Source organism: Necator americanus, chromosome III (genome assembly GCF_031761385.1).
Source record: "Necator americanus strain Aroian chromosome III, whole genome shotgun sequence".
NCBI classification, from domain to species: Eukaryota; Metazoa; Nematoda; class Chromadorea; order Rhabditida; family Ancylostomatidae; genus Necator; species Necator americanus.
Window position 1 is genome coordinate 1,899,676 of NC_087373.1, and position 20,168 is coordinate 1,919,843.

A 20,168-nucleotide genomic window follows, 5' to 3' on the forward strand; every position below is an offset into this window, starting at 1 on the left:
AATTCTCCACCGTTCTTCCTGCAATTTTCAGGGCGAGAGCCGCCGCCGCCACTTCGAAACGAACTTCCTTTTCTCCATTCTCAGTTACTAATACCTTTGCCGAATCCATTTCAATGTCCTCCCGTTCTGTCCTACGAAATATGTCCTTTCATAAAAAAAGGGCAATTCTTAAATGTCCTTCCCGTAGAAAGATTTCGCTCCACTCAACGAATTTCCTCGTTAGGACTCAGCGTTATCGATTTTTCGCCCAGAGAATATTATCCTTATTTTTCTGTTAAAAAAATCCGTAATAACCGCAAATCGCGCTTCAAAATTTTAATTTTCTCAAAATCTCTCCTACTTTTTCCGAATCCATCGATTTCCACATTTGGATTAGTGCTGTGAAATAGTCAAAATTGATTATTCAAATAAATTTCAAATATTGTCATTATTTTTAAAAAAATAAACAGATCAAAAAACTGCGTAAATATTTAAGCAATTACCTTCCGTCTAATTAGTAAAATTTATTTTTAGAATATCTTACTTAGTATCTTCTTATCTTAGCGTATCTTATCTTAGTATATTTTTAGAGTTTTAGGGTAAAACTTTCTTTTTTTTCAGGTTTAAAAGAATTATTTTTTTTAGATTTATTGTACAGTAACAGAAATGTAAAAATGGTGATAAATGAAAAAATGGGACCCTGAAAAACAAAAACGAATTCAAACGAACGAACGAATGGAAAACGAATAAAATTAGAAAGTAATTAGCTAATTCTACATTCGAAAAACTTAACGCGTCATTTTTTTTAAGCGTAAAGAAAGTAATTACCATAACAAATCTTCACACATCATTGTTATTCTCTCTAATTTCTATTTTTTTTTATCACAAATCCTTTTTAATGCCATATTATTCATAAAAGCATAATGAGTAGAAAATATTTCCCCACCTTTCCTATGTTTGAACTACTGCACAGTGGAAAAATTTTGAAAATCTTGGATTTGCACGAATTCTCATTCGTTGACGTGTTTACTGGATTCATTGAGCCCTATGAAAAAATATCGAATTCACCAGACGGTGAAAAAAAAATGAAATCTCAGCAGTATGTGGATATCGTTTTTTTTTCTTGTTCAATTATTCTGAAACATTCGTAGCTTGTCTTCGTTTTTCTGAAGAATTTCTGATTATCTTTTCAATAAATGATAGAAGTGTATAAAAATTGTCTGGCTGGTAATCAATCCGCTTGGGACCTGTGCGACCACGTTCACTTTGAATGAGAATCGTTTGAGGTTCACGAGCGTGTAAATGGCCTATACAGTGACTTGCGGGACCCAGCGGATGTGTCAAGTCAGTGTTTTTTTTCATCCAGAATCCAGACCAATTTATTGACCCCGGAGCGGTGAAAGGCCTGGTTGGCACTTGGGCGGATTCGTACCACCGATCGATCATCCTGCAGACACAACGGAACCTCTTACCGACTGCGCCACACCCACGCTAAATAAATCTTCCCGAATCTTCTTGAAATCCTACACCTATTGAATATTTTTTGGAAATTTATTTTTTTAGCCCTATTGTTTGTCGTAGTCTCTTCGCTTCAAGCTCCCAGTGAAACCTTATCCGGGAAATTTTCACATGGTTAACCACATAACACTTCGTCATCGTTACCAAACAATTGTTCTTGATTGTTTCTCTAGAATTTTGCAAGAGAAAAGTAATTTAATTCTAATTTTGAGTTCGATTAATTAGCTGCGATAAGTGCTCGTCGCTCTTATTTTGGGTGGAAAGCGATTTGCATCTGCGGTTTTTCTGGAAACGTTCATACTTCATTGGTCGTCGTTGGCTGGCTCCAGGTGCCTCGGGCGGACAAATACACAATTCTGGCAGTCGGATCAGTCGGAAATCACTTATCTAGGAACAGCATGATGACAGAATCGAAAATGTGTCGTTGATGTCGATTTTCTCTCGATTTATTCGCCGTGAAAACCTGTTCTTACATAAAATCACGCTAGCTAGCTGGCTTTATGACGAAGCTTCTGACACGCAACCGTCACGATGATCTAATCGTGGGTTCGCACCGGTCGTTCGCGACGATTCCTCGGCGATTCCTCGGCGATTCCTCGGCGATTCCTCGGCGATTCCTCGGCGATTCCTCGACGATTCCTCGACGATTGAGTTACGAAGCCCACCGGAAGCGCTACTGGAGCGCTACTTTTCAAATCCATGGACGGAATTAACTTTTTTTGAATGTGAAATCTATAGCGCAATTATTGCTGAGTAATAGTTCTCAATGGTTGTGATAAATCAAACCTTTCGTGTTTTTCTCTCTTTTCTTTCAAGAGCAGTTTTTTTTAAGAGAAAAATCGCTTTGAAAAAGTCTGGATTCTACTAAACAAGCGCCGTTAGTAGATCCTTCTCGAGAGAATCGTCGTCGTCTCCGACCTCTCCCCAACCGTTCCCAAGGTTATCCGAGTCGTATCTGACCGCATCTGTCACGATGTTTTTGAGAGTTTGAGAGAAAAAACAAGCGTTTTTGGCGAATTTCTATCGTCATTCGATCGGATTGTTCCCGCCGATGATATCACTCACTACCTACGGTACGGTAGACTGTAGCTGAGAGAATATCGAATCCACCGGACTGTAAAAAAATGTAAAATCTCAACAGAGGAGTATGTGAATACTATTTCGGTAGTATAAATTTTAATATTAGAAAATTTTTTATAATTATTAATATTAGAAAAATCCTATAATGAAGGATTCCATATTCCTTGTACTCTAATTTTCTAATATTTTCGTTCTTTCTTAATATTTTCCTATTTACTTATTTCCTTTCTTATATAATATCACATTCTTTTTGCTCTCATTTTCTAACATATTTCATTTTTTCTCAATATTTTCTTAATTATTGATTTCCTTTCTTATAAAATATTCTTTATTGTTATTTTTAGAAAATTTCAATATTGAAGAATTCCACATTCCAGAATTATTTCTGCTCTAATTTCCTAAGATTTTTCGTTTTTTCTTATTACTTTCCTTTCCTATTGATTTATTTCTTTTCTTATATAATATCTTTTTATTATTATTTCTAGAAAAATCCTACATTGAAGAATTCCACATTCTTTCTACTCCAATTTTCTAAGATTTTTTTTGGTTTTTTCTCAATATTTTCCCATTTATTAATTTCCTTTCTTATATAATACCTTATTATTACATTATTTATTATAATAAGCTTTATTATTTTGTTATATTTTATTTTATTTCCTATATTTACATCCTATTTACCAACCTCAATCTCGATGTTCACAATAACTCTTAGTTTTAGCTCCAATCCTCAGAAAGTTATCGTCTGACTTCGTCCACATTTTTTCCTGGACCTCTTTTAATGCAAAGAAATGTACATTAATTCAAATCTAAATGTCATTTTTTTTTGGATTTCTAGCCACTTTTTTGTTTTTCTCGGTATTGTCGTTATTCATTTTCATCGGTGCGAAGAAATCGCATTATTTTTCTTTCTCATTCGAAAAATAATTCCGCCATAATACATTAAGAGATTCGTTATGAAATGAAACCGGCCGTGAAATCACACGGGTGCAGCTTTTCCATTTTCGCTCCGATCTCACGTGTGTGTGTGTGTGTGTGTGCAGACCAGTTTCCGTGTTTTAATGGATGTACTGTGATCCGAGGCGAATAAGAACGAACAAAGATCATTTCAGCAACATCCGAAAATACAGTGTTTTGGAATTCTCGCGAGATTCTCGGAAAACCAAAGATTCGAAACGGTTTGAGAGAGTGAAAATATGTGCACGGGGAAAAAAAACGCTATGCGTAATCTCAAAACTGCGACCTGCTCATTATTCTCCCACGATATGGTCACGTGTACCGTGTACGATCGGATTCCAGTAATTCCACAATCACACTAATCGATGTGATTTTTCTACTATGACTTCTTCCCGAATATCTTTTTTTTTCCTTTAAGAATCGGATCCATTAAATTTCATAAAGATGTTATATCCAAATATTTATTCCCGAATATCTTTTCTTCCCCGGGATATTCGGATCATTTAGAGTCAGATTTTTTTTTTGATTTTTTTAGATTTCGGGCGAATGTTCCTTCCAACAAGTTCATTCCATTAATATTATTTCTTGTAATGAAATTAAATTATATTACACATAGGAACATTTATTCTAATCAAATATTGTAAGATTGTGTATGTATATGTACATATGTGTTGTAACATTAAATAAACAATAATAAATACTAAATAAATATCTTACTCTCATTTGAATTAAATAAATATCGCAGGATTGAATAAACAAAAATAAATACTAAATAAATAATATTAAGGCTTTATTTAGTGCAAATAAATGTTGTAGAATTAAATAAACAATAATAAATACCGAATAAATATTATTAAACTCTCATTTGAATTAAATAAATATCGCAGGATTGAATAAACAACAATAAATACTAAATAAATAATACTAAACCTTTATTAGATGCAAATAAATGTTGTAGAAATAAATAAACAATAATAAATACTGAATAAATATTATTAAACTTTTATCCGAATGATCAAATTAATATACGAATTCAACGACTTTTAATTCACCACTTTTTACCCAGTGATATTCTTAATCGTTAGTTTGAGTAAGTTTACAAATATTTTTTTATTTATTTAATTTTTGTGGGCGCCACTCAACCAATCAATCAATGAACAGAATTTTTTTTCGTTTATTTCACACATATTTTCTCCATCTAGTCAAAACATATTATTCGTATCGTTTTTGCTTCTTTTCTCTTTTCCTGAACTTTTTCACCACAACCATAAAATTCTCGTTATTACTGCGTTATCAACTACTGTTCCACATGATCAATATGGACGTTTTCCTTTTCTGGAAACGCTATTTTCTGGTTTTGAATGAACAGATCCGTGACATTCACTGGAATTTCTCAACGAAATAAATCAGCGGACCTTGTGAATGTTTTTTTTTCGGGAAAAAACATTATTGAATTTTCTAAAGCTTTTCATCGGGTTTCTTTTAAAATAACTAGTATATTTTCCATCGACACCATTGTTACAGTTAAAAAATTACTGTTAAGATGAGTATTTTACAGTAAAATCCCTATTTATTATATTTTCGTTTGAATTTAACAAATGATTCGCAAATTACACGATTATTCCCCAGTTATTATGCAGCTAAGTGCTTGTTGGAAAGCTTTTGTTAGCTCAGCCATTTTTTATTTCATAAATAAGGGTTTTTTTCCTTTAATATGTATTTCATATTATTTCCCATCGCTTTGAATTGCGTATTTCCCATTTATTTCCAACTGCTATTATTATTATTATTATTATTATTATTATTATTATTATTATTATTATTATTATTATTATTATTATTATTATTATTATTATTACTATTATTATTATTTAGGTCTAAAAGATAAAGTATCCAGTATTTAATCAATCCTCTAGGGATGCGCCACCACATCCTCTTCAATTCTGAATTACTTGAGGTTTAGGAACGAGTAAGTTACCTGCACTATGATTTGCGAAGCCACATGATTTATTTATTTATTTATTTATTTATTTATTTATTTATTTATTTATTCACATACACCTATGGTACACCAGAAAAAAAAAGAAAGGTAAAAAATGGAACACACTTTGTCTGAGTCAGAGAATCTTACGAACAAAAAAAAAGCTTTACTAAAAAAGGAACTCAATTTGCTTATTATTTAAATTTACTTACTTAATTATATATTTATTTTTATTATTTTTTATTATTTAAAATTTTACATATATGCATTTATTTTTTTATTTAATTTATTTTTGTCAGAATTTATTAAGCCAATGCTTTTATCCTCCCGAAAAAATCTGGCAACAATTTATCGACGCCGACGGGGATGAAAGGTTTGGTTGGCATCAGGGCGGTTCCGAACCATCGACCATGTGGCCACAGCGGACATCTTATTATTAATTGTTCATATTATTATTTCCCTCAGTTGCTACCCTGCCCCTCAGTCCTCCGTTTCTTTGCCACCGCAACCAGAACCTCGCCTCGTCGCCAGTTTTTCTTTTCTCGGGCACTCTTTTTTTATTGCTTGCCTCATAATTTCCCTCCGCGTGCAATTCCGTTTCTGAATAGCGAACACAGCGGGATCGAATAGTTGCAAACATGAGTGCTTTCACCGTTTTTTCTATGCATTCATTATTCAACGCTGTTTTTTTTTCTTCCCTCGCCTAAACGTTCTTGCAATTTTTTGCAATTTTTGCCACCGACTACCACACTTGGAACCGGGCCGTTGTCAAATTCAATTTTTCGAATTATTTCCGTGGATTGTTTTTTTTTGGCTTGATTTTTCCATTGCTCAATTGTTTTTCATGCAGTGGCATCCAGATTACTATCAAATAGAAATTTTAAATTCTATTTAGAATATTTTTAGAATTAGAATATTTTATTTTAGATTCTAAGTTCTATTTAGAATGTTCTATTTAGAAATTCTTATGAATTTAAATAAAAATCGAGATGAAAGCAGCTCTATTTACTTCATTTTTTTCTACTTTTTTCTCAATTCGAGTCATAAAACACGATTTTTAGCCAGTTCAACTCTGACTGTAGATCACTGTGCGACGGGGAAATTTCCGGTTTTCACAGGAAATCATTTTCCACAATCCGAGGATCTCTCAATTCGTCAAAAAGAGAACATCAGCGACATATCGCCTGTCCTATCCGATCCGAATTAATCATGGATGAAGCAAATAATGCAAAGTCCACCAGTAGACGATTTCGTCGCGAGACGTGGCTCGGCGAAATTTCTCGGTAACTTCCAGAATCGAGGTACGGTAGCGATAGCAGGTTCGCGAAGGATAAAGTACCCCAATAACTCTACAATAATCCTTCTGAAATTGTAACGAAACCGGTTTAATGATGGCTACGGTGTTCGGATTTTTCTGTAATTACACCTCGTGTTAACGATACGACACTTTATTCTTCCTGGGGGGGGGGGGGGGAAGAATAGAGCGAAGAGGTTGAAGTGGAAAGGCTAATGGGACACACGTACACAAATACACACACACGGGACACAAAACATGCTTTGTCGACGATGCTTCTTGGCACATTATCCAGAGACCAGTTTCTCGACGACCGCGAGCGAAGCCAGCTCTAACGTGGTCGCGTGTCGGAGGCGCGCACGTACTCGGAGGAGAGCGTGAACATGCCATTCTTCTCGCACCTTCACACGTATACACACACTTATGCATTGTTATACACCGTGACTTGACCTTCACGTTCCGTGTGGGACCGCACTACGGTTGTATTTAGCTTATAGAAGGACTAGTCATGGTCTTGCAAAGAATTCCTCTGTTCTATGAGATTAAAGTGTTCGAGCTCCATCGTAGTCCATTCCTTGATGTTATCCACACATTCAAGCATTGTTATACACCGTGACTTGATCTTCACGTTCTGTGTAGGACCGCATATTGTGTGCGTTTAGCGTTTAGATACAGCCTTGCAAGGAATCTGTTTGATCAATGAGATTAAAGTGTTCGAGCTCCATTGTACCCCATTCCTTGATATTATCCACACATTCAAGCATTGTTATACACCGTGGCTTGATCTTCATGTTCTGTGTGGGACCGCACTACGGTTGTATTTAGCTTATAGAAGGACTAGTCATGGTCTTGCAAAGAATTCCTCTGTTCTATGAGATTAAAGTGTTCGAGCTCCATCGTAGTCCATTCCTTGATGTTATCCACACATTCAAGCATTGTTATACACCGTGACTTGATCTTCACGTTCTGTGTGGGACCGCATATTGTGTGCGTTTAGCGTTTAGATACAGTCTTGCAAGGAATCTGTTTGATCAATGAGATTAAAGTGTTCGAGCTCCATTGTACCCCATTCCTTGATATTATCCACACATTCAAGCATTGTTATACGCCGTGGCTTGATCTTCATGTTCTGTGTGGGACCGCACTACGGTTGTATTTAGCTTATAGAAGGACTAGTCATGGTCTTGCAAAGAATTCCTCTGTTCTATGAGATTAAAAATGAACCTTGTCGACCTTCCGTCATTCTCCAGTCCTTGATGCTATCCATACATTCAAGCATTGCTATAAACCGTGACTTGACCCTCACTTTCCATCTGGGACCCTATTTCTTCTAATGAATTTAGCCTCTGAAGACGACAAATCATGACTTGACCCTCACTTTCCATTTGGGACCCTATTTTTTCGAGTGAATTTAGCACGTTGGACACGTTAAAAATAGCTCCGCAGAGAATTTCACTAAGTTCAATGAACCTTTAACGTTCAATGATTGAATCAGGGTCAACCTGCATCTGTTATCGTCCACTCTTCTTTTTTTTTAGTGAGTGAATGTGATTTTTCTGCTGTTGATGAGAAAAATCACATGTATGACGAGGATCCGCCCCCACCGAAGGCTACACTGTGTACTGTGTTTGACGAATTCCCTACACGAGACATCGTAGTTTGTAGCCGCTGTCCGACTACAAAAGCTCGAAAATTCTCCAGAATTCTCCGAATTTTCCTCATCTTCTCTCTTCTCTCCTCCCCCCCCCCTGCTCGTTTTTTTTCTTTCCATCTTTTCTCTACGCACGTTTTCACCGAGCTTTTCACATAATGAGAAAAAAAATACGTACGTTTTACGATTTCAGATGACAAACTGGTTCGAATATGAATCCGGCCATGCATGGTGTGAAAGTGCGTACAAATATCAAACATTACCGATGGTAGCCGAATTTGCGAATACTGTAAGTATAGTATAGTGTACTGTATAGATTGTGGATTTATTTCGTTCCATAAGTTCTTCACAAAAGATTCTTTTTCTTCACCAGGGAAAACCAGTACCAGTTCCAGGGATAGTATTTTCGTATTTTGTTATTTTTCTCGGAAATTTTTCTAATATTTTAATTCTTCTAATACTAATCTAATTTTCTTCTAATTCTTCTAATTCTTATCCTAATTCTAACCTAGTTTTAATATATTATTATCATTTGGGATAGTCTACAGGAAATTTTGATCTTTTCTTTCACGTAAATTTATTTTAGAAAAAATATGCGTCCGGAAACCGTTGAATTTTTACATATGAAAATTCAGGGTTTTTTTTTTTGAAATTTTGATAGTTGATCGTAAAATTTGCGGTGTTTTCTCCCGAATTTGAACAGAAATTGGCGCAAAAATTAGCGCGCCTCCTAGCCCATGTTAACAAAAAAATTTAATCTGTAGTTTGTTCAATTTCCAGAAATTTCGGTAATCGTTAATTTTGAATAATCAATACGTTATCAAGCAGATGATTCACTTAGCAGCCAGAACTTGATCGGATGTATTAGGTAGCGTTTTGCTGCGTTTTTTGCTGCGCTTGTAGCGAACACGAAAAGAACAGCAAAAACCCCTTGAAAAGTTTTTAATTGAATCTCCTCTTTAGTTGAATTTTTAAAAAACGTCGGTTCATAATCGAACTATATGCAAAAAGAATAATTTATCTGCAAAATACTAACGTCTGGAGTAAAATTCCTTCCTGAAGGTGTCGTTCCTTAAATTCCTTAATGATGTGATGTCTTGAACAAAATCCGGGAAAAAATTAGGATGTTTTAGACGATTTTTGCTACTTACAATAGTTTCTCAATGTCAATTTCACGCTGAACCAATAACTCCTACGACTTTTCAGATGACAAATCTCCCGATCATCGTTCTACCATTGATAAATGCAATGATGCTCCGGAAATACATTAGAGAGGTGCCGATTTTTTCAATTTCAAACTTCTTTAATTCATTCTCGTTGAAGTCCAACCGTGAAAGTTTTGTCTTGAAAAAAAAAGAAGAAAAGAAAAGGTATCCAGAAAAATCACGGAAATCATTCCTTGGCCGAGAAGAGTGCTTGTTGCGAAACGCTCGAACAATATTTGCTTTCGCGTCCATACAGTAAAAATCATCACCTTAGCATCGGCTGTGCAAACGTACGGCGAAAATATTTTCTGGATACAGCACGTGTGTTCGAAAAAATCAGAGACCAAAAGACCAGCAAAGGTCTCCTCAGCTTCTATCAGCTGACCGAATGTCTGTCCAGGAGCGAAGATTTTCAATAACCTAAGGGTTTTTTTCCAGGTGAATCATGGATTACTTATTCCTCAGTTACTGCTCACATTCAATGGCTTAGCATCTACATATTATCATGCAACTTTGAATTTATTCGGTTGGTCGCTTTACTTTTTCTTATTATTTTCTTATTTTTAAAAAATTAAAAATTTGTTAAAATAAATGATTAAGTAGAAAAACCAATTTTTCTATTTAAATATTTATTTTATTTATTATTATAATTATATTATTATTTATCATTATTTTTATACTATTTATTATTTATTTTCTATCTTTCTATAAAGACGGCAATCAGGGTTATTTTCAACTTTAATATAGTAGCGATAGAGTTCGGAAAATAATTTGTAGATATCACAGCAAAAACACAAAAATCACTTACAGCACCGGGGATTCGAAGGTCTTAAGAACACCAAAAGTCTAAGTTCATCCAACGAAGCAACTCTTTACACCCATAGGATTTACAGAAGAAAACCGCATTGAAAGTTGATTCATGTTGAAACGACCCAACGAAGCAACTCTTCACAGCCATTCAAACAATGAAAATGAAACAATGAAAAAATGAGCTTTAAATTTTTTAATTAAAAATTAAAGGCTTGAAAATTTAGATTTAAATTCGAGTTTTTTTCGAGTCACTGAATCCAATAGAAAAGCTTTCATCTCAAGTGTAAAGAGTTGCATCGTCGGACTAACTGATGCTTCCTTCCTAGTGCGGTCTCTAATTTCTGGATTTGTAAAGGGTGTTGATCTTTTCCGATTTGATACTTGCAAATTACGTCCCGACTCTAGCACTGAAAAGGACCAAAGGTCATGGATTTCTCTGGCTCTTGCTTTTAAAACGGAGTTTAAACGACTTTTTTCAACAACAAGTCTTGCTTAACAACTCAAAAAAAAATTCCTTGGCAAAAAATATTAGAAAAAAAGCAAACATGGCAATTAAAACCAAACATTAAAAAATCTAATATTTCCTTAAAGTTGGCGTTTTGTCTTCAATGGCGTGACCGAGCCGCATCTTTGATTGAGCCAGAGTAGGTGGTAGAGGAGCATGTCAACGAGAAGAAGAGTGTGAGACGCGACAGACGCGTCGCGGTCACCGGGTTGAAACCACATGCCACGAACTATAGAAGTCACCATCTATTCCAGGTCAATTAGTCGACGAACTCTCACTTGTATGGATCATCAACATGTTCCTCGTCGTCTACATTCCAGTGATGAAATGGTTCCCGAAAAAATTTAGTGAACGGCTGTAAGTTCTCCAGAATCCTCATAAAAATGTCTGATAGTCCCATAATAAGAATAATCTCTATACTAAACATCTATTAAAGTAAAAATAACGAAAAAAAACCCTTGCCCCGAGAAAAAAGAAAGAAAGAAAGTGAAAGAAACAGCACAAAATTCTCTTCAGGACCACTTTTCGGAGGACTGTTGTGGTGCTGACTGCATTATTTTCTGGACTATGCTTTCTGGAACCGACCTTAAACGCTGTTGCGTTGATGTTGTTCTCCGTTCCTGCCGCATTGGTGATCCACTACGAGGGCACACAGTTAGTTCACTATGTTCTACTGCAATGCGCACATACGGTAGCAATGCGTCCTTTAAACCCGCCTTTCAGCTCCGGTATTCCTGATATCGAGAATTTTCCGCGCAGAACTCTTGGCCTATGGTTCACATCGTTCGGGTTCTGGTTCGCTGATCGACTACTTTGTGATGTTTGGCTATGGCTAGGTGGATAGCGGTTCTACAGATGTTACAGGTATTACAAGAGGAGAAAAATTGATGCCTGGATTCTTCTAGGTACTCCTTACTTACATGCTCTTTTCCACCTACTTGCTGGAATTGCTGGATACACGTTATTCGTTATGTTCTCTATGATCGACATTGAAACAAGGAGCTCAACTCATAGGTGAGAAATCTGAGAATCTCATTAAACGTACTCGTAATTATAGGCTACTTTGCTTTAAGAGTAACTTCCATTTTTCAAGAAAAAGTGCGCGAATACCTATATTTTCGTTTTCCTCCAATTTTTTCCAGTATTTGTGTTCTTAAGTTCACCCTGACACTGTTTTTATTTTGCTGGTTGGGATGCTTGGATTCCTCAACTCCACAACCATGTGATATAGTCGCGTCAGAACACCTGCCGCTCGGCGCGGTTGCGTAGGCGACTACGCTCGAAGCGACGCGGTGGATCTAGCGGTTGGGATCGACGTGAGACTATCCAGGCTTAACACGGACTTCAGCGATGAGTGGTACTAGCAAGGGTCCCCCTTCGATCCCAACCGCTACACGACACCGCGCCGCTTTATGCGCAGCCGCCTACGCAACTGCACCGATCCTCAGATTGTTTTGACTCAACTATATTATCGTGGTTAATGAGAGGCAGCGTATTAGCTCAGCTCTGTTCCCTTCATTGCCCTTTCCGGTTGCCGGGCTTTAGGTCGTTTTGAGCCATCCATAGAAGATAGTATACAGCTAGTGAGTCTGTATTTTACACCGTCTTCACTCCCTCCATGCACAACTTTTTATTATGCGACTACAAATGAAGAATGAAAACAAAAATTAAACTATGGAATTAATCGCGTTATGCAAAATCACCGTAAATGACCACACGACGCTACTTTAACTCACTAATTCTCGTTATTCGATTTTGACCTAAAAAAACAGCCCGTCTTGCGAGAATGCTTGACCATTGATGGAGGCTAAAAGTAAGAGTTAGTCGATGCAGACCCAAATCTAACTGACATAAGCTTTTGCACATGTTTGAAATTCGCTTTAATAAAATGCTTAAAACTCGCGTAGTCGGAACTTAATGTCTTCAAACGGATAAACGCGACACGTCAGCCGGTAGGTCCGATCTCTTCCTGATCTTTTCCTTTAACTTTGCCAAAATCGAAGGCCTATCATCGAGATTGAACACATTTGATGCTTCTGGAGTCGTTACCAAACATGGTCGAGCAGGCACCAGATTTGCGCTGAAGGTGGGCAATGGTGCCAAGTCTTCTATGGCGCAATTTCGTTGCGCTGATATGCTCCGTTGAGAAACAGTGCTACCTTCGCCACGGATGCGTCGCTATAGTCCGGTTGAACACGTTCAGTGCCAACTATACATGCATAAGACTTTGGTTCTTAGTTTAAAAGCTGCACAACGATAATGTACGGTATTAAGAAACTGTTAGTTCGCTTTGTCTTTTTGCTTGAGCAACCAACGACTGAGAAATTCTGTCCCACCCTCATGCCTTAGTCTCCAAGTAGCGTAGACAGCATTCAAGAACATCGAGCTCTGCTGGGATCCAAAATGTCAAATTCAACTTCCCAGACAACTTCCCCAAATCGATAATTTTCAGGTTCACTGCTGCTGTTCGATACTTTCCCGACAAAAGCGGGTCGATCTTTTCCTTCCCGTACATTTCTCTTCACGAGAAGAGCAGCTAATTCGTACAATCCAGAACTTCGTTAATCACTGATTTACTGAGTCATTTTGCCGATTAGCTGCTCGATTTCATGGATTCATGAGCAACTCAATCGATGCAGGACGCAGAACTACACTTATCTCAATTTATTTACTCGGGTGAACATCGAATACACGCATTCTTGTGATACTGCTGAATTACTTATGACGATATCATGGTATTGCATCCTCATTATTTCTTTATTATTCATTTAAAGAAGCTTTATATCTTTATGCTCACCGTGTTGTGCCTCAATTTTACAATCATATTTCAAGGGATATTTCTGTGAGATTTCAAATAGTTTGGCACATTTATAAAACTACATTTGAAGCGAAACAATCATCAAGTAAAAATAAACATAGAATTTCTTTCTTATATGTGAAATAAATGTGACACGAATAAATTACTCGAATTACTATCATATTTAAAGTAAATGGCCTAATCCATTCCGAAATTTCCAACAAGCCCAGCCAGAAATACCGTGCACGAACTCTACGAGACAAAAGTTCGACTGCGTACAAACCCAAATTTCACAAAAACTCTCGAGTTGTCTCAACGAAAAAAAACAAAACAGTAAAGCGAAAGAACAACAAACTACTCCGGGTGTGTGGAAAGAATGTGATAAAATCAAGTAGTACTGTTTACGTTTCCCGTCGGTGAATATGGCACCATTAGATTTCTGCTGAATGTTCGGATATGTTCCGGACCTCGTACTTCTTCGTCCAGAAGAGGAAGCTTTATTACGTGGAAATCTTCGTATAGATCAGCAATCTGGAACAAACGTAATATAAATAATACAGGTACAGCGATCATGCATACTTAATTGAATTCAAGAAAGGAAACTGAAGAAAGAAAACAGGAATTCTGTTAAGGTTGTCGTGAATTGTTCCGCTGTTCTACTAAGTTCGCATTATGTCCAACATATAACAATTCGAACGTGGCTGCAAGCTACAAGTAAGCGAATAAAGGTCCTTAAAGGAAATAGACATGTTAGAGAGGTTTAATTCAGAGTGTGACCTTTTTATTGTGATCAGTTTCATCAATCAGTGCAATCAAGGACTCATTTACATCACGGGGAACTGGAAGACAAGTTTCGAATAAGGACACTGAAAGTCAACAGTAAAGGTGGAAGAAAATTGGAGAAAACGTGTAAGTCAAACGAACGTGATAAAGGAAGGCACTAAAAACAGCAGAAAAGAAAAACGGGTTCGAAATCATGAACATTTGAATCATTTTAACTATACCACTCTAAAATAAGTGACCTCTGCGTTCCTCAAGTTATCTTATTAGTGGTCGTCGTCATTTTTTTTTCTATTGACGTTTATGCCCTAACATGATAGCAGCTATACACTAGATTACTCTGGAACATTCGTCACCGAAGATATTATCGATTTAAAGCTTTTTTGCCATCATATTTCCTGTTTTCAATCGAATGCAAACAAATTTCAGGCCCTGCAATCACAAAACGTTTTGAGAAGTTTTCTTATTGAATGCCAACGTTATCACGCGATGTTGCAGTCCCCCGCATCTCATCATCATAAATTATCGATATTTCAAGTGATGCAATCCTTATTCCAAAACAATATCAATATCCTCCACAGAAGAAAAGATATCTTTCTGAATCTCAAAAGAAAGAAGAAAAAATGGAAAAGAAAATTCAGAACAAGTTGACAAAACTACTAAATACCTGTTCCAAGTATTTCGACTGTATTTTGAATCGAGCCAAACATTTTTTACACTGAACAGATCCTTCGCTGTTGTCGGGGAATAACAACTGATTCACAATAATATTATGCGTATCAATGCCCTTAAAAAACAAATAATTGACGTGAAAAAGCAAAAGGGCAGGGTAAAATAATATTGAGCTGAACAAACCTGTTTCGTAAGCTCTTGAATTAATCTTTCAGTCTCATATAACGACAAAAATTCAGCTATACAAACACAAACGAACGTAGTGAGATCCTTAAAAGATGGTTTGATCACTATCTTCACATTGGTAGATGATGCAGTAAACTTACAGGATTCTTGAATTCCCCATTCATTCGTTTTACTTGATCCAACGTTTCGTTAAGCTTCCTGAGAGTGTCATCAAGGGATAATTCGCCCATTCCCAGTAATCCAGAGAGCTTAAAAGAAGAATACTCAAAATACTCGAAACAGAATACTCCAATGATGGAGGGAATCTGACCAAATTAGATTTAAAAAAAGGCATGTACAGAATCAGAGAAAAAGAAAAGAATCGAAGATTTCCCCGAAAGTTGGCGTAGGTAATTTTCACAAATAATAATGGATGGAAAAGGTATGAGCTATATTTAAACTTGAAGGCGAAAAGGATGAAATTTAGTTTGTAAATTGTTTGGACAACGTCAATCGTATCGTAATAAATAAGCTCGATGAAAGCACCTGTCCAATCATCGGAGCAAATGACGATTGAAGTGAAAGTATCTTTGTGAAAGCCTTCTCGAGTATAACGGGGAATTGCAACAAACGTAGTGTGTGTCCCGTTGGAGCCGTGTCAAACACCACGACCTCGAAGTCAAGCGAATTGATAAGCCTGAAAATATGAGTTACGTGCTAGTATGAACCACACTTCGAGAAGAAAACAGAAAGCTTAAAAGGAACGGAAACAAAACGTCTCAAGAAACGTTGTGTCTCTTGGAAATAAAATGTCTGGGCCCCAACTAAGGAGCGCAAGAACATCTCGAGTATAACGGCAGTAAAGTACAAAAATGTAACTCAGAAAAATAAAACAAATAAAAAATAAACTTCACATAAAGCCTGAATGAATCACTGATGTAAGAGCAAATGCTGAACATGGTTATTGAAAATGAAATGACGAACAGAAACCTAACTATTAAAATACGTTTCGTGAAACAAATCAAGAAAACTTCAGATAACTAACGGTTGTTTTTATTTTGATCACAAAAGAAGCGATCGAAATAATACACATCAAAATGAGGACTCATACGGCAAGTATCGCAAAAAATGGATTCAAAAGAACTTATGCACAGCCTGGAGAATATTTCTAATCAGAAAATTAAGAAGACCAATTAAAAATCACGATCCTTGTAAAATAAACCGATTTAAAAGAAAAAAATGACAAAGCGAAATCTCACTTCAACATTTCGGCAAAACTCATAGCTTCATCGATCCCAGGCATTCCACCAACCATATTTTGCAGTAGTTCTCGTCCCATTGATGCTATGCTACCTAAATCACAAAATTCCTATTTGATATAATAAGTGAACGACAAAATAAAGAAGGTAAACACCATTGCTATCAGATAACTGATCTAATCCTGGCAATGCGGAACCTTCAACGGGATTTGAATCGATTTCCTAGGAAACGAAGACAGGTTAGCCTCAGAACAACGGAGAACTAGGAAAAGCATACCATAGCATATAGATTATCGAAGCCCGTCACTTTTTGTGGTGTCTTTGTGAATTTTTGATTGAAAGCATCGGAAATATTGTGGGCAGGATCCGTCGAAATCAACAATACGCTTCGTCTTTTAGCAGCTAATTGAACGGCTAGAGAACAACTGGAATAAAATGCATTTGCCACAAGGGCTCTGATCTCCAGAGAGAATTTACAGAAAAAAGTGCCAAAAATGTAAAAAAAAATCGAAATCGAAAAAAACCTGCAGGTCGTCTTGCCGACACCTCCTTTTCCACCGACAAAGATCCATTTCAATGTGACTTGATCGATAATATTTCGAACAGAAGCTTCTAATTCTTCACTAGGCATTTTCCTAGACTAAAACGCACACCACCGAGAAAGAAACCACGTTTCAAACAATTGGAATTAAATGATGACACGGCTAAGTCGACGAGGACCACGGTGAACTCGTCCACCGGTCAATATCTCGACCACGCCTATGTAGGCGCGCCGCCTTGTTAGTTCGTTATTTTGTATTCGTTAGGGGAAGAAAGATGAACCTGCAGTGTAGTGTAGTTTAATGTTCGACGTTTTCGAATGACTTTCCCGTTTGAGACGATTTCCGATGTTTTACGCCTTCAACATAATGATACGATCCGCAGACACGTGTACAATCCATAAAAAGTTCCCGGGAAAGTGCAGTTGGGGGGGACTCAGTGGCGGCCCTATTTCAGGATGCTATATCTTCCCTTTTTCCCTAACTTTAGCTAACACGTCATAGATCCTCTAATGACTAATGACTAGAGACTAGACTAAAGCTTAGATCTTAGCGTCCCGATTCATTTAGTTATTTACTTCCAGAAATAAGAGCGCGACTGAGTGCCACCCCCACTGTATTTTATCTAAAAGTTCCTATATTCCACTCGAACACATTTATATTACAATATACGCTTTGTGATTACGGTGGTTCAGCGGTAAATTCCATCCGCAACTACTTTCATTCCGAACAGGAAAGGCAAGCGGAAAAGGAGCCGAAGGGAACAGAGCTGGTCTGAGCTGGTGAGCTGTCTCCTATTTACTGCGATGGTTTAGTCGAGCCAAAACGACCTACAGCTTGGTTCAGTTACGTAAGCGACTGCGATCGAAACAGCGCCGTGAAGAGTAGCGAAGGCGATCAAGCTGGGACCTCTGCTAGTGCCACTCATCACTGAAGTCTGAGTGAAGCTAGCGCTGGTCCCACCTCGGCCCCAACCGCGCCGCTTCGAGCGCAGCCGCTTACGCAATTGCACTGAGCAGTAGGTCGTTTCGACTCGACTACATCACATGGTTGTGGAGTTAAAGGCATCACCCCACGAATCTGGTGTGGCACGGATTTCAGGTGGAGTACCGTACACGGGATAGTAGATTATGGAGAGAGGGGTGATTCCGTCCATTTCTTCCTAATTCCCATAAAAAACGGCCCGGAAGATACGACTTCGGGCGTTCCGGCGCGCCACAAGGAGTTCGAGTGGAGCTCCACATCTTTCGGACCGTTTTTTACGGGAATTAGGAAGAAATGGACGGAATCATTCTTCTCTCCGATAATCTACTATCCCCTATAAGAATACTCCACCTTAAATCTGCATAAATCTGCATCTTAAATCCACCTCAGATTCGTGCGGTGATGCCTTTAACTGACCCTTATTCAAGATAGACCTTTGATTATTAGGCCTTGGATTCTGCGCTGCAGAGCTACAGAGTGGTTTCACGTAGCTTTTCTTGTGTGGACTTCCTTATTTTTCTTTGAAAACAAAAATCCACAAAAAAAACTCATCCACAAAACGGGGATTACATTCAAAATAGTCTACAATTATGCATAGATTTAGTGAGATTCCCAGATCTCTCACCTATGAATACGGTAGAGGTTCGATTATTGTCTAACACACATATTATGCCAAAATAGATCGCAAATGCTTTACGGCCACTCCCGTACGGTGGTAAATCTACGCATAATTATAGACAACGTTGTCTTGAATGTAATTCCCGTTTTCCAGAAAAATTTGTGACCTTCATCTGACACAAAAAAGTACAATAACATGAAGTACCAATAAACAATCGGATATTTTTACGAACATTCTACATAACCGCTCAAGAATCTACAAGCCTGTTGTTTGGAGAGAGTAGAAATTTCCTAAAAGTGAACCCTTGTAACTCTAGAAAAACGTCAGTCAACATCGAATCCTTTCGAATAGCGATTACATCCAAAAATACCAGAACTTTCCGTACTTTCAGATTTTTGACGTAAACTTGCAGAATGACTGAAGCAGAAACCGTTCCATGGGGAAAATGTACTCGGTGGCTTATTCCTGGACGATCTATCCTACTTTTTTCTCTTAGTAACTTTAGTTTACATGTCATAGATCCTCTAAGACGAATGCTTAGGCCTTAGGGCCCGATTGATTTGATTATTTACTCCGAGAAATGAGTTCGGCACAGAGTGCCCCATCCCCATCTACATTTCACTCCGTTCTAGTACAATAGTAAGCGGAAGAACAAAAAAAAAAAGAAAAAAGTTATGATTGCATATCTTATGTTCTCTTCAATATTTGGTATGACAGTTTTCAGTAGATGTTATTCCTTCTCTGTTTATAACGGGCGGTACAATAAACGACTTCCGGTGCAATTGCACAAGCGGTTGCGATTACGATTTCGTTATAGGACCCTGGTGCGGCCGTGCAGCTGCATTGGCGCTAGCAAGGGTCCTATCGGTAACTCTATACGCAAATGCACCCCCGTACAGGTCTTTTCGACCCTTCTGCACTTATTTTTCCCTAATGGACCGTGATGTTCCCACATTTTATCTTCCTGACATATCCTCTATTTCTCATCTTCTTTCTTGCTCTCTGCTTTCTACACTCCTCCATTATTGTAACCTGCATCACTGTTATTCTAATGCAAACATAAGTATTCTCGTTTATGTTCACTTCATAATGTTCAGTAATCCCATTTCCTTCAATTTTATGGAGAAATTCATTGATAATTCATTCAAAATTATGATCCTGAAAAAGAATCGTTTTCGTCATCTTTTTGTTAATTTCTTCATTCATATCGGCTTTTCTCAATTCAATACCAGCTTCTCGAAGTAATGCTTTTCTGGAAGGGAACAAGTAGCGATACTGAAACATGATTACTACAACTGATTTGTTGTTTTAAAAGTCGTTTGTGGCATACCAGCGCTAAAAATAATCGTTTTAATACCATACTCAACCGCTAGAGC

The 20,168-nt window shown here is 37.2% G+C and overlaps 3 protein-coding genes across 3 annotated transcripts; 1 reads left to right on the top strand and 2 right to left on the bottom strand.

Annotated features, from left to right (window-relative positions):
- Positions 1-6,715: 6,715 nt before the first annotated feature.
- RB195_008347 (uncharacterized protein) lies at positions 6,716-8,085 on the bottom strand (the record flags this gene model as incomplete). The annotated part of the gene is made up of 2 exons (XM_064194789.1): positions 6,716-6,861; positions 8,031-8,085. 2 exons carry the CDS (start codon positions 8,083-8,085, stop codon positions 6,716-6,718), a joined length of 201 nt encoding a protein of 66 aa, XP_064045934.1.
- A 565-nt stretch (positions 8,086-8,650) lies between these two features.
- Positions 8,651-13,517, top strand: RB195_008348 (uncharacterized protein; the record flags this gene model as incomplete). The annotated part of the gene is made up of 8 exons (XM_064194790.1): positions 8,651-8,746; positions 9,664-9,732; positions 10,101-10,188; positions 11,232-11,334; positions 11,494-11,631; positions 11,701-11,813; positions 11,883-11,991; positions 13,430-13,517. 8 exons carry the CDS (start codon positions 8,651-8,653, stop codon positions 13,515-13,517), a joined length of 804 nt encoding a protein of 267 aa, XP_064045935.1.
- A 644-nt stretch (positions 13,518-14,161) lies between these two features.
- RB195_008349 (uncharacterized protein) lies at positions 14,162-17,281 on the bottom strand (the record flags this gene model as incomplete). The annotated part of the gene is made up of 9 exons (XM_013446137.2): positions 14,162-14,305; positions 15,222-15,341; positions 15,410-15,496; positions 15,553-15,660; positions 15,938-16,088; positions 16,651-16,744; positions 16,806-16,872; positions 16,928-17,075; positions 17,175-17,281. 9 exons carry the CDS (start codon positions 17,279-17,281, stop codon positions 14,162-14,164), a joined length of 1,026 nt encoding a protein of 341 aa, XP_013301591.2.
- Between the last annotated feature and the right edge of the window lie 2,887 nt (positions 17,282-20,168).